Source organism: Heliangelus exortis, chromosome 6 (assembly GCF_036169615.1).
Source record: "Heliangelus exortis chromosome 6, bHelExo1.hap1, whole genome shotgun sequence".
Classification (NCBI taxonomy): domain Eukaryota; kingdom Metazoa; phylum Chordata; class Aves; order Apodiformes; family Trochilidae; genus Heliangelus; species Heliangelus exortis.
The window spans coordinates 27,353,454-27,367,370 of NC_092427.1; the positions used below are offsets into that span (position 1 = coordinate 27,353,454).

Genomic DNA, 13,917 nt, shown 5'->3' on the forward strand with positions numbered 1-13,917 from the left:
TGAAGATGGGTATCATGCTAGGCCATTCTTGACTGGCACAACTACAAGGTGAGGTAGGCTGACTACAGATGTTTCATAGCCAGGAAGTCTAAAGTGATCACTCATCAATTGCACTCCTCAGGCAGCACTATTGCAATTCTTTTGTGAACCTACACTTCTATGCAAAGCTTTCCTCAGTGAAGTTAGATGTGGAAACACCACGAGCCCTCCACTGTAGATGTGTCCCATTCTCAAAAACAACAGTGCAATCTGCAGCCTCTATGTAGAGTTGTAAGACTGTATTGGGGAATTTGGGGCCAGCAAAAGAAACTCTATGAAGATTTCAATTTTCCTTCTTTCCATAATTCAAAGAATTTAACACAGTAACTAAGGCTTCATTTGCCTGCAGCTGTTTTGGAGAGAGAAAGGAAAAAGATAAGGAACAACAGAAACAAAAAAAACCCCACCCCATGAGTTTACACTATTTAAATCCTGAAGGACCATTTTAAAAGTGAAGCAGAATGCAATTTTACCATACCCTAAATAGTCTGCTTCATGCATGTTCACTTAATGCTGAACCAAGACATTCTTAAAATTTCATGCAGGGAAACCTGCTCTGGTTACCTTGGTGATAAACTAAAGACAAAAATTGCACATAATTGTTGCTGATGTCACTGCTTCCAGTTGTTTCCAAGGTTACAGAGTACCTCAAATAATTGTGATGTTTCATTTCTAGACTATATTGGAAGTCCATTTTCTTTTCTCAGTAAATTGTTTAGTGCTGCAAGTAATCTATCTAAACCTTATCTAATAAGGCATCAGCAGCCTCTCAGCAACCTCTGGTAATGATGCAGATTTGTATGTTGAAAATGTAGCTACCTAATTCTTCACTGAACAACTTGACTCCTGGATTATATCAATCATTTTTATCCGAGGAATCTATTTCCATAACAAAGTGTATCAATCAATCATCTTAAAATACCTGAACACTATGTCTTACTTCAAAGCAGTATTACATGTGAATTATCTACCTGGAAGGGAGCTGTTCTCTTGGCTGAATGGTGGAAAATTGGCTGTTAACTATTTATAACTGACTGATTTTCCCACAGTCCTCAGATTAATTTTAAATGCAGAGCACAAGTAGTTTGCTGCACTAAAAAAATTCAGACTTGCTACACCTTCTCCATTGCAACCTCCAGCTTACCATGCACCATAGCACGAACCTCCTTAAAAGTCAGTAACTGTTAAATGTAAGGATTATTCTGCTACCCTCACAGTGTTACTGCCTCAGGACAACTACAGCCAATGCTGTTAACTACTGCAGTTCTGTCAAGAAATGGCAGCTGTTTTGAAAACACACTAAACCAAACGTATTTTTAGTCTACAGCCATAAAAGATTTTGTATCTCAGCTCTACCCCCTAAATCTAACTAAGCCCCATCTAATCTAAATACTCCGTTCTGAAGGAGATAATGGTTAGTAGATGTCCATCCACCACTTCTCTTCCTGCTGGATTTCTTTCATCACTTGATTGCTCTCAGACTGCAGGGCTTGACCTTGTCAGCATGAAATTTTCCACTAGAGCAAAATAAAATGGCATTTGCTGTATCTCAGCAGTCTGTTATGACCTGTGCAATAGACTTTTTAAAGTAATAATTTATTTCAGAAACTGATTGACTAAAACAGTTTCTGTGTGTTTAATGCACGAAATGAACTACACATGGAGTCACTAAAACATCAGGCATCTCAGCTACTACCTAAAGTTCAGAGAGGGTTAAAGTGCAGTGCAGAAGATAAAATAGAAATAAGAGGTGATTCTTTGTTTGCTCAGAAAATGACTGTGACCCGAGCATGTTTATTTTCATAGAATCATAGAATCATAGAATCCTAGGGGTTGGAAGGGACCTCGAAAGATCATCTAGTCCAACCCCCCCTGCCAGAGCAGGGCCACCTAGAGTACATCGCCTAGGAACGTGTCCAGGCGGGTTTTGAATGTCTCCAGTGAAGGAGACTCCACAACCCCCCTGGGCAGCCTGTTCCAGGGCTCTGTCACCCTTACAGTAAAAAAATTCTTTCTGATATTCAACTTGAACCTCCTATGCTCCAACTTACACCCATTACCCCTTGTCCTATCACTGGTCACCATAGAGAAAAGCCTAGCTCCATCTCCCTGACACTCACCCCTTACATATTTGAAAACATTGATGAGGTCACCCCTCAGTCTCCTTTTCTCCAAACTAAAGAGACCCAGCTCCCTCAGCCTTTCCTCATAAGGGAGATGCTCCACTCCCTTAATCATCTTAGTAGCTCTGCGCTGGACTCTTTCAAGCACTTCCCTGTCCTTCTTGAACTGAGGGGCCCAGAACTGGACACAATACTCCAGGTGCGGCCTCACCAATGCAGAATAGAGGGGGAGGAGAACCTCTCTTGACCTACTAACTACACCCTTTCTAATGCACCCCAGGATGCCATTGGCCTTCTTGGCCACAAGGGCACATTGCTGGCTCATGGTCATCCTCTTGTCTACCAGGACCCCCAGGTCTCTTTCACCTACACTGCTCTCCAGCAGGTCAGCCCCCAACCTATACTGGGACATTGTGTTGTTCTTCCCCAAATGCAAAACTCTACACTTCCCCTTGTTGAATTTCATCTTGTTCCTCCCTGCCCAACTCTCCAGCCTGTCTAAGTCTCTCTGAATGGCAGCACAGCCTTCTGGTGTGTCAGCCACTCCTCCCAGCTTAGTGTCATCAGCAAACTTGCTGAGGGTACATTCTATACCCTCATCCAAGTCGTTGATGAATATATTGAACAACACCGGTCCCAGTACCGACCCCTGAGGGACTCCACTAGTCACGCCCCTCCAACCAGATTCTGCCCCATTGACTACAACTCTCTGACTCCTTCCTTTCAACCAGTTCCTGACCCACCTCACTACCTGATCACCAAACCCATACTTGATCAACTTATCTACAAGGATGCTGTGAGAGACGGTGTCAAATGCTCATGATAATGCATTTGAGTTCCTCAAGGAATTAATTTCAGCTGCATACATTTTAGTTCTTCTGCATGTAACTCCTGTGACTGGTCTAGGAACAAATACACCAGCAGGAATGTCTGCTGAAACAAGCTGTTTTAAATAAACACTATAGAATAAACCAATACCCTTCTATTTGAATTGCATATATTCAGGTGGGACTCTTAAGGAATGGAAAACCAGCACCACATTATGCAGGTGAAGTCTTCCCTAAGAGCTGAAATAGTAAATGCTTGCAACAAACTATTCAACAAGTCATAGAGCATGAATTAATTGCTGAAATTAGGCAGAGAGCTTGTGAAATTGCCATCCCTGGAGATTATGAAAAGCTGTCTGGACATGGTCCTGTGCAGACTGCTACAGTCTGGTGATACAGGCTGAGCAGGAGAGTTGGACAAGATGAACTCAAGAGGTCCCTTCCAACCTTAGTCATGCTGTGATTCTGCAGAAGATGATATAGCCAAGCATACCCACTGATATTTTAAAAACACATCAAGGGTTCACTTTCTGTGAAATCAGTGATCCTGAACTCTTCGGAAAAAATGAACACAGAATAGAGACTTGAAGAATTCTAACAGAAAGGCAGAAATACTTTGGGGAATTTCCACTAGCTACCTAGCAACATTATTTAGGGACCTAAATAATTTTTAAAATCTAGTAATATTTGACTTGTTCAAGATTATGTAAGACTGTAACTAGCTGAAGAACTAGCAGTGCCCACAGATCTGTATTCTTTTCCACCTACAGATAGACTCTCTTTGAATTGCTTTGCTATTCATATACCAAGCCAAGGAGGATCATGAGGACCTTGTATTTCTGCTCAATAGGTATTTCTATAGTATTCTTATGTGTATTATGGTACCTTACATTTTTATTAATTGGGATTTTCTATAAAAACACAATCTCAAAGTAATGAAAGTCCAATGTATCTGACAATGGAAATAACTTGTAAAGGAAAATTATTCCTCAACAAAGTACACATAGCTCTTATGCATGTCATGATGACCCATAACCAAAGACAGAATGAGGGGTTTTGAAGTATTTTAGTCATAATACTATTGCTGCATTTCAGATTCAGATTAAGAGATAATCAACACTGTGCTCTGAAACCTGTATACCTGCTGTCAAATTATTCATCATAGCACTATACTAAGTATGTTCCCTTAATTACTTTAGACACTTCATTTAAAGTAACTACAAGTCTATTAATTCTTTTGGCTTTTGTTTCACAAAAGCAATCAATGCTGAGCTTTACTGTCCCACAACACCTACTTGCATTTCTTTACTGTTCCAAGCAATAAACTATGTGCCAACTACTGGAAGGCTGAAGTTGTGGAGGGGTAGGATTTGGAGACATCAGGTTTGGTTCTGCTAGAGCAAGGTCAGCTCCTGGAAGCAGTCAAGAATCACTAAATTAAAACTAATAAGCACCTCCCAAGAGCTTTAGGTCTCAACACAGTGCAACACTGGTGAAGAATGACACTATTCAATAAGTATTCAAAAGCTCAACTCCATCCCACCTCTGGCTATTTAACATGAATTAATGAAGCATAATAAATTTTAATGAAATTTCATTTAATTCTCAGTTTTTGTGGGTTATAAAATTAAATAACCATTTCTTATCACCAAGTAGTTTCATAATAAGTGCCTTCCACTGCTTTCAGAAAAGCAACACGTGACTGATACAGACAGGAAAGGATGATCTGTTCAGTTTGTGTTAGTGACAGCTGTCAGCGTAGCCTAGAAAATTGCTAATAATTTACCACCTCCCTGCAAACAGGATTGTAAAGAGAAAGATTTTGAAACACAGGATCTTTGCGTTGTGATCCAAAATTCTCACTTTATGCCAGTATATGCACCCACTCTTTCCAGACTACATTCTTCCTCCAATTTGCCATACTACTTTTCATAGCCATTCTCTTTTCAAAATTCAAAATCACAGCTTCCTGAAGAGATAGCACCAATATGATGTAAATTTTCTCACAAGATAACACCATCTGAAGAATTTATGGACCTATTTTACTTTAAAAAGCATAGGTGTAATGCTATTTGAGAATCTTTTACTTTGCAATATTTTGACAAAACAGACACACCTAAGTAGTGGCAGCAGATGGAAGAGGTTAAAAGTATCAACTCCCAAATTACCAACTACGCTAGGCCACCTTCCCTTCGTAATTTAGACCCTTCTGTTGGAGATTTGAAAATATATTCCAGACAGATGACATGTTAACAGAATCATTTCATGGTTGAGTGTCTTCACAGTATGATTTATCTCTATCTCTAGGCACTGGAAGTCCCTCTTCAGGAGATTTATGAGTTAGATCCAAGAATTCATTTTGGTGAGGGAGAATGTGTACGTCATTGCAAAACAGAACATTAACATTTGCTCTAAGATAATGCTTCCTTCTCATTAGCAGCTTTAAGAGTCTGTCTGATGCAAGTGGTATCACAGTTGTTTCCAAGACACTGCACATTCATACTGCAAAATGTTCATGAATGGAAGAGGTTTTGAAAATTTGCATTAATCCATGAACTTGTATCCTCTTCTTCTCCGAATCTACAAAATTCATACAAAAAGAAGGTCCAGAAGGCTAGTGTCTAATGAAACATTCAACTTAAAATTTAACTGGCATTTTCTTCTTCACTCTGCTTTTGCTACTGGATACTTGCTGAAGACAATACATTTTCTGTAGGACAGGAAAAGCTGTTAACTGGCTTAAGCATCTGGCCCACAACTAAGGCTGTATAAAGAAAAATTTGAAGTTAATACACACCTTAAAAAACTCAAGTGTCTTCAAAAGTGTTCAGGATCCATCATTTCCTACTGTGAAACACTGGGTGCAGGGGAGTGCTGCACAGTGGTATCACCCTTTTATGCCCAATATGGGACACTCAGTAAATTCTGAGTGTTCAACCTGCTTTCTAGAGTTCAGCTATTTTGCTGAGATAAATTCAATCTCTAATCACATTTTATGCTTTTCAACTCAATGAAGGGGAAGCTTTTTACTGTTCTGTTCAGAGACTTGTGGTGGCTTCCAGTGGTGTATGTGGGAAACAGTGTGTGTCTGGTTTAGGAAAAAGGTGAACACTGTTCATCAGGGCACATATGTCACCCGTTTCACACTGCAGAAGAGTAGTTGCAGTTTAAAACAGTAAAAATGAAGGACAGGGAGCAACACATCTATTTGTCTGTTTTCAACTGATCTAACAGAAGCGTTTGTGAGCATTTCACTACAATCATTGTAATAAAATCCTTACCCTGAACAAGATGGGGGAATAAGACTTCAAATATTAAAGGTAAGTCATGTTCTTAATTTAGAAAGGCACAGCAATCAGTTGCTCCTCGTATTGAGGAGACAGAGAGAGACAGAGAGGTGACCGAGGCCTTACCATCTGCAATGTCCTGTCAAAAACTATTTTCAGAAAAAACACTTTGATTAGACAGGGTCCTGATCAGAGACAAAAGTGTTTGTATCTTTTTCCAGCTATGCTGAAAGCACAGAAATGTGAAAGCTATAAAGTAGTTAAAAAATATAGAGTAATAACAGAAACCACAAAAATCAAACATCTTAGTCCTATTAGAGCTTTACATATCATGACCTTCTGTCTTATGGACAGTTTCCAGTCTTATTTGACAGCTCAGAGGACAATCACTACAACTTCGGTCATTTCTATAAAAACACGAGAAGTATGAATGGAAAAATCCTAATTTCAACAGTCTTCCAATGAGATCTATACCTAGGATGAGATAGAAAGAACGTTCATGGCAACTGGAATGTTTTATTTTGAGGTATGTTGCTTTACATTAATGCCCTCCAGAGAGAAGAATGTGAAACATTTCTAATAGGAAAGATGAAAATAGACCTGGATTCAAACAGGCATAAGAGGCTTCATCTTCCAGCAAGGCCATATCACCCAAACACTGAGTAGTCAGACACGCTCCTCTGCAGAACTCTGAGCTGTTCAACCTGGAGACAGCCATCTCTGGTTCAGGTTACACCATCCAGATGTGGACCTGTCTTAGTGGGGGGTGGTAAGTTTAACAGAAGTCTTAAGTTTTCATTCCCCCAGAGTTTCCTGGGGACTGAAATTTTAACTGTGCTTTGCTGAATTTTCTAAAGCAGTTTCACTTTGACCTTTCCCTTCCATAGTTATAACCACACTACAGAAAGTCCAGAGAAGTGTAATTTCTTACCTATTGGGATAACATTTATGCTTTGTGACTGGTACCACCTAAATTTAATACCTTATTTGCTTCTCTTTCAGAGAAGTTGTACACAGGAAGATTCCTCTGAAGATCTAGTACAAAATACTCCATTCAATGGTTGATTCAAACCCTATAAAGTTCAGTTAAAGACTCACTGATTTCAATTATGTTAAGACTTAGGTCTAGCTCCACAGCTCACTAAGTTGAAATTCAGTGCCAAGGCTAATGGCACCATTACTGGTTGTCTATAGAAAAAAGCCAAAAACTAAACTGACACAGAAACTTAACCACTTTATTCCCTGCACGGAAATGGAACAATTCTTTGGAAACACACACACAGATTTCTGTATCTTGCTTTGGCAGTTTCATCATTACTAACAATTTACCTAAATTAGTGACAACAGATTATTCAGTGCTTCACGACAAAACTTGAAAACTATTACCAAGTTTTATGCCAATATAAAGAAATCAGCAGCACAGAAAACAGACCAGTCTAGCACACAGAAGGCAAAAATAAATAGGAAGATATGGATCAACAGTAGTAAAGATGTAAGGGAACAAAGAAATAATTCCTGACAACTCTCTTCCCAAGTGATGTCTGAGTGTCACTTACTGCACATAGAAATTTCACCTCTTCTTCTCCAAACTGAAGTCAAATCAGTTCAATGAACAGGAATTGTCCTGGGACAACACATATAGAAATCAAATCTGTGAAGTAAATCAGTAGCTCATTATATTTGTTGCTCAATATTCATAGTAGCTTTTTAAACTTCCAAATAAAATGAAGCTTGACTGCAGGATACCACAGTCACACCATAACTGTGCAAGACACTTCAGTGTCATTTGGTATTGGTGCATTTTGTACATTTAACAACAGCTGAAACCTGATTTGCTAGCTCCACATGAAACCCCAAGAAACCACAGCTTAAAGGAGAGCTATTATCAACAAATTAAATTATATATGCCTCTGTCAGATGCATGGGTCAGAAGTATCAGAGTATGGGTGCACACAATACATTGTGAGACAATTTTGAAAACTGCTAACCTCCTGCTAGTGACAATTCTCCAGTGAAAGCAAAATCTAGCTGCATGAGTTCTTTCTCACTGTCTCCCTCAGGAGCAGTAAACTTCAGTGCTGTCACCATCCCTGAACTGAGGGCAGTCAGCTGAGTGAGCCCTTCCTCCATCTCACCAGCTGTGCAGAACCACATCTCAATTTAAATGAGCGGAGCACAGCCCACTGCAGGGAAAGCTCAGGCAGGCAGGCAGGCAGGCAGGCAGGCAGGCAAGCTACAGGAAGCAGGAGGTGTCAGTGGTTACCACCCCTCAGCGGAGACAAGAATTCGAGCTGCATGAATACACTGCCTCTCATTCAGTTCACCCTAACCTAAGCTGTTTGTGGGTATCAGCAGAGCAATTTTAAGACATGAAGGTCCCTGTGCAGAGTACAAATGCCTCTGGAGATGTGACAAGTGCTTGTCTCAGTTAAAAAGCCCACGTTCAGAATCTAATTGTAGCTTCACTGAGCCAAAAAGTAGGGCTGAAATCTTTGGCATGAATGTGCAATGGAGGCAAAGAAAGTTTTCAACATGAAGCTAAGAAAAAAAAAAAAAAGAAAGAAACAGCAGGGTTGCTTTTCCTCAGATCTTAAAACAACATTAAGTCATGTACTGAGGGGAAACAGGGACTGACTGTACCTTTTGTTGTCTCTGTGTTACCAAGTAAAGTTAGGAAGTGAAGCACAAAAGGAGATAATTCTTCCAATAAAATTTAGCTATCCTGGCTTCTTTGCTCCCAGATGATAGTAGGTGAGAATCTGTATTGCATAAATTCAGAGATGATACTAACTTCCAAAAAATGACAAAATGGCTTAACATTTGTTTTATAACTTCTGGTGCAGATATTATCATGAAAGCAGGAGTGTAAAGATGCCAGATCCCTGAGCTCAGATGATTTTGAAGAGTCTCAGAAGATGAGCTGCAGTGCTTCTGTACATCACTGCATTAGCAGTCAACAGACAGTGTTTGGAAGAACCACTTTCAACTGCAGAAGAGCCTCAATGCTCATGCTGAAAATGCTGTCTAAAATGTGTGAATAGCAGCATAAGTACCAGGAACTTCACTAAGATTACTTGTAAACTGTCAAGCTACTGTGAGGGGAATGCAGCTTTTAGTCATATTTACTATCCCTCTGAATTGACTTCAAACATGTACCAGGAGAGGAGCTCTATCTCCTATATATCCCAAGTCCTTAAGCCATCCAGCACTCATCACAGTCCACTTTATCTAATATGAATGCACAGTTACCAGCAGCAGGGTTATAACTCATAAAATGCAAAGTAGAAGAAAATCTCTCAACTTAAAAATTGCTACCATTCTCTTTAGTAAATGCTACCATTCTTTTTATCAGATAGGTACCTCATCTTTGTTGCATTAAGAGATTCAACAGCAAATAAAGAGATAAACTACACACAGTAATCAGCCTTTACATGTCCTAGTCTATGCATCTTCTTACTGCTGTTACTTTTCAGTATTACTTATGTCATCATTGCATGACTTCTGTAATTTTCAACTGTTTTGAGTGCTGACAACATTTATAGATATTGTTTTAGTAACATGAAGCCTCTCTTTCTGTCTTAATTGCCATTACCTGTTTTATACTTGTGTAAAGGCAACAAGATGAATTCAATATGAATAATTTTGGGAAGAGTTCATGTCTGAGCTGGGTAGAAGGAGATAACTGTATGACGCAGAACCCAGCATAACTGCATCTGCATATAAATAGACTTAATCAGAAATGCAAATTGCAATCAGAAGACATTTTAGAAGTCTGTGATAACTGTGCAGATAAAAAAAGGTCAAACACTAGTATTGCTGAAGATTTAAAACTCTTATCAGCCAGTGGCAATTCCTTCTTTAAAAGCAAAGTATGGAAAAGACAAGTATATGCCAGTATAATCAATGGCAGACAAATTCTCTCTATATTTTTTCTATTACTACAACTGTTCTGTTGTTTAACTCTATTTTACACTGTGAATTTCATCTTAACCTATTCAGGAAGATGCAACAAAATGAAAATAAAATGCAGCCAAAACTACACAACATGAAGCTAAGATGCATGACTATACATAGAGTGCATTTCTATCCCTTTTACACATCCCTGTATGACAATCCAGGTTTTTACATTTTAACTTCCTCAGGTAAATGAATAAAAGAAAGTATGAGCACAGCTTGCTAAAACTGCTTGACTCCTTCATAGCTGTCAAACTGGTGTGGTTTTTTTCCACAGCTGAACAAGCCTACGACTCCATCTGAATAAGATTTAAAAATGTTATTCAGTACATGATGTCTTCTTCCTCTTTTGAAACAAATGTTTTCATCAATAGTCACTAAGAAAAATACTTTTGAAGGGAGGTACCTTGATATTATATAATTTAATATTACAAATAAATTAAATACGTCAGTCTTTACCATTTCAAGGCATTCTAAATAAAAATTATTGCAGTAGTCAGGCTGAAAAAAAAATCTTTAATGTGACAGCATTTTTGTCTTTTTCTGTATGAGCTACTTAGGATTTGAAGCATGAATGTTTACCAAATGTTTATTTCTTGCTTTTGAACAAACTAGTGAGTGAAGAGAGCCATCTAGTGCCATACCTTGGAATTTTGAAAAGGGTTTTCACCGGATGCATGTCAAACAAAGGAGGGTCTCCATCCCCCAGTTCAATGGCTGTTATTCCCAAGGACCACACGTCACATCGAGCATCATATGAGTAGTCGTACTGCTGTTCACAAGCAATCACCTATCAGAAAACAGCAGAGAAAACAGTGCTTTAACCCAATGTACAATTCATGCCATGCTAGCATGACAAGAAAAATAGGTTTTGAGTCATATCTAAAATACTATGTAGCTTTCAAATCCATATCTTTGCCTGTATATCCCAGTTAGGAAAACCCAGACAAACAGCAAATTCGAACCTATCTTAGGTTTGTTTTCTTTAAAAACAATCCCCATCTTTTTTTGAACACATTAAGCTCTGTGGGATGCTTCAAATATCTATACAAAGAACATCACTCTAATAAATTCTGGTTTTGAAAGCACTTCTTACACAAAACTACTAAAACAGCAGAGAACCCTATTGATGTTATTCCTCTTAACTTCTATGACTATTCATGAGGACAGACTGACTTGCACAGCTGTTTTTTAGATAAGAATATTTCATCAGTCATTTCTGCCAACTTTTTTTTTTTAGATTGTCTCTCCTGAATTTAGTTGTTTTAAACAAAATCTTAATGAACTTACCATGTACCTTCTCAGGAAAAAAAATGGAGCTAACCAAATGGAGCTTCCAAAATTTTTCTCATAATTTTTAGTATTGTTAGTAGTAATTTGTACTTAAGATAAATTGAACTTTGGCAGCATGTCCTAAGGTTGCTGCATCCATGTTCTAGAATAGATTTTTTTTTTTTTCACTTCTGGGTTCTTGTGTTAGGGTTTGAATTTGGGAAAATGTATTGCAGAGGTCCTAACATGCAAGTCAGCACCCCAGGTGGCTGCTGGCAGAAAGACACTGACAGGCTGATGTAAGAAAATTTTTCCCGGAGAAATTGCTGATTCCAGCTTGACCTCCTGGTTACTTTCTCCATAAGGTGCACTTAACACAGACATTCCTGTCTCTGGTAGAGATCCTGTCCAATAGGATCTGCCCATCACTCTGGGACTCACAGTCCCATCACACAGCAGCCATCATTTATTTTATCAGAATCAGAAGTGTTAAATATGCTACTTAATATACTACCAAAATGGGTTTGCATTTTGTTTTGGGTTTTTGGCGTTAAAGTTGGACAATAGTTAATTCCTTTGCAATATACTAATAGTTCAGTTCTTTTCACAGAGCAAATTAGTCCAGAAAAATTAAGACCTTCCCTGAATTTTCAGTCAATGTTTTGACAAGTGTTGAGATTTCTCCCTTCTCAATTTTTCCAGGTTAGTATGCCAAAGAAATTTCCTTTCTTACCCTACTGACAGTGGTATTTCCCCTTTATTGCTGTAATGTCAAAGAATCTGATAGAGCATTAAACCCTTGTTTCTCAGCTCCTGTCTGAGGAACACTGGTGATTTTTAAGACACAATTAAATAGTAAGTAAGACATTTGCAAACCATCTGAAAAAACCATAGATACACACTCCCCAACATATCCATTACCAAATAAACATAATGGAATTAAATGACAGCAAACACTGCAAAAGAGGGTCCAGGGATTTTCTTCTTCAATTTGAACAGCCAGAGTATTGTTAGCTAACTCAGTGTTTTTACAGGTTGTCACACCAAGATCATTTTCCCATCTCCCTTTCCTTCAACAGAATGCCTTAGGTGAAAGCTCTGAAATATTTCTTAATTCTTTGAAGAGTTCATTATAGCCTTGATCTCATCCCAGAGATTCCTGTATCTCTTAAAAAATGAATTTTACTGTGCAGATTCTATACAAATCAAGCAGACCACTTTAAACCATCACACTTATTTCAGAGACCGATACGATAATTTCTTATCCTTATATAGTGCCGAGGGAGGGATCAAAATTGATGTGAAAACTGTTAAGAAAGTCAGTGCAGAGATCCATCAGAGATGCTTAAATAGTATATTCTAAAGAGGCCATATTTGGTGTTGAACCTGGAGTCCCCATCACTGTAGGTTTGCTCAGTGACTGAAAGGGAAGCTTGAATTTCTTGGTTATTTTTGTTTCTTTATACAGTTCCCCACACCACCTCTATCCTCAAGGACACTTTCTCAAGAAAAAAAAAAATAAAAAATCATGCAAGTCAGCTTTCAAGGCCATGACTTGCAATTAGCATATCCATATGTGACTAATTACATTCACTATGTTCTCCCTTTTTATCACATGAAAAATGTCTATCTGCTTGGTTAAATAGCTGCCAAAGCCCATCTCCTGAAAGTGACTTCCTCAGAATTTGCCTGGTTACCATCAGTGTGCCAAATCCTTAGCAAATACTTCCCTATCCTCAAACTTCACAATATACATAAAAAATATTTTTATTTTCGAGGGAAGGAAAAGAAAGACCTGCTCAAGGTTGTTGGCAGTGCCAGAAGCACAGCTAGCCTCCTATCTGTGTTCAAAGACACAAACTTCTTCCTCTAATGCACAGTTACAGGCTGGCAGCATAACTTGCTATGTATCTCAGTCTTGGAAAAATTAACAAGCTACACTAAAATAATCTGAGCATCATGGCCCTTTCCACTCATAAAGGATGGAGAAAATAAAATGTACTGCAAAAGCAGTTTTAAAAAAGAAAAAATGTCTCTGAGCTTTTCTGAGCTTCCCAATGTATTATTTACCAAAGAAAAAGGGAGGTATAACATGTTTTCACATGTCTTCTGCTTCACAGTTAACAGCTTCACCTGCAGTAAATACAGTACATGGCAGCAGACACTGAGGTAAAATACTGATACTTCAACCAGGTGGAATGGTAGCAGAGCAGGCAGTGATTTTTTTAGAATATTCCCCTTCATCTGCATTTTCTTTGTTTACAAAAATTCAGCCAGTGGACCATGCAGCCCAGTATTTGCATAGTTAGCTTGCCTACAGTGAGATCAGCCTCACAGAAAACATACAAAATTAACAGCTCTTCAGACACCAGGTATGCAGCATGTATAGGAATTTAATTATCACTTTGGTTTGAA

The 13,917-nt window shown here is 38.5% G+C and overlaps 1 protein-coding gene across 2 annotated transcripts in view; it reads right to left on the minus strand.

The window, feature by feature from the left end:
- Positions 1-13,917, minus strand: part of MYO3B (myosin IIIB) — a 183,510-nt gene that overhangs the window by 131,183 nt on the left and 38,410 nt on the right. For both annotated transcript variants that reach the window (XM_071747394.1, XM_071747393.1), the window contains exon 9: positions 10,875-11,020. In XM_071747394.1, coding sequence (XP_071603495.1) covers positions 10,875-11,020 — 146 coding nt within the window. The remainder of the gene's footprint in view (positions 1-10,874; positions 11,021-13,917) is intronic.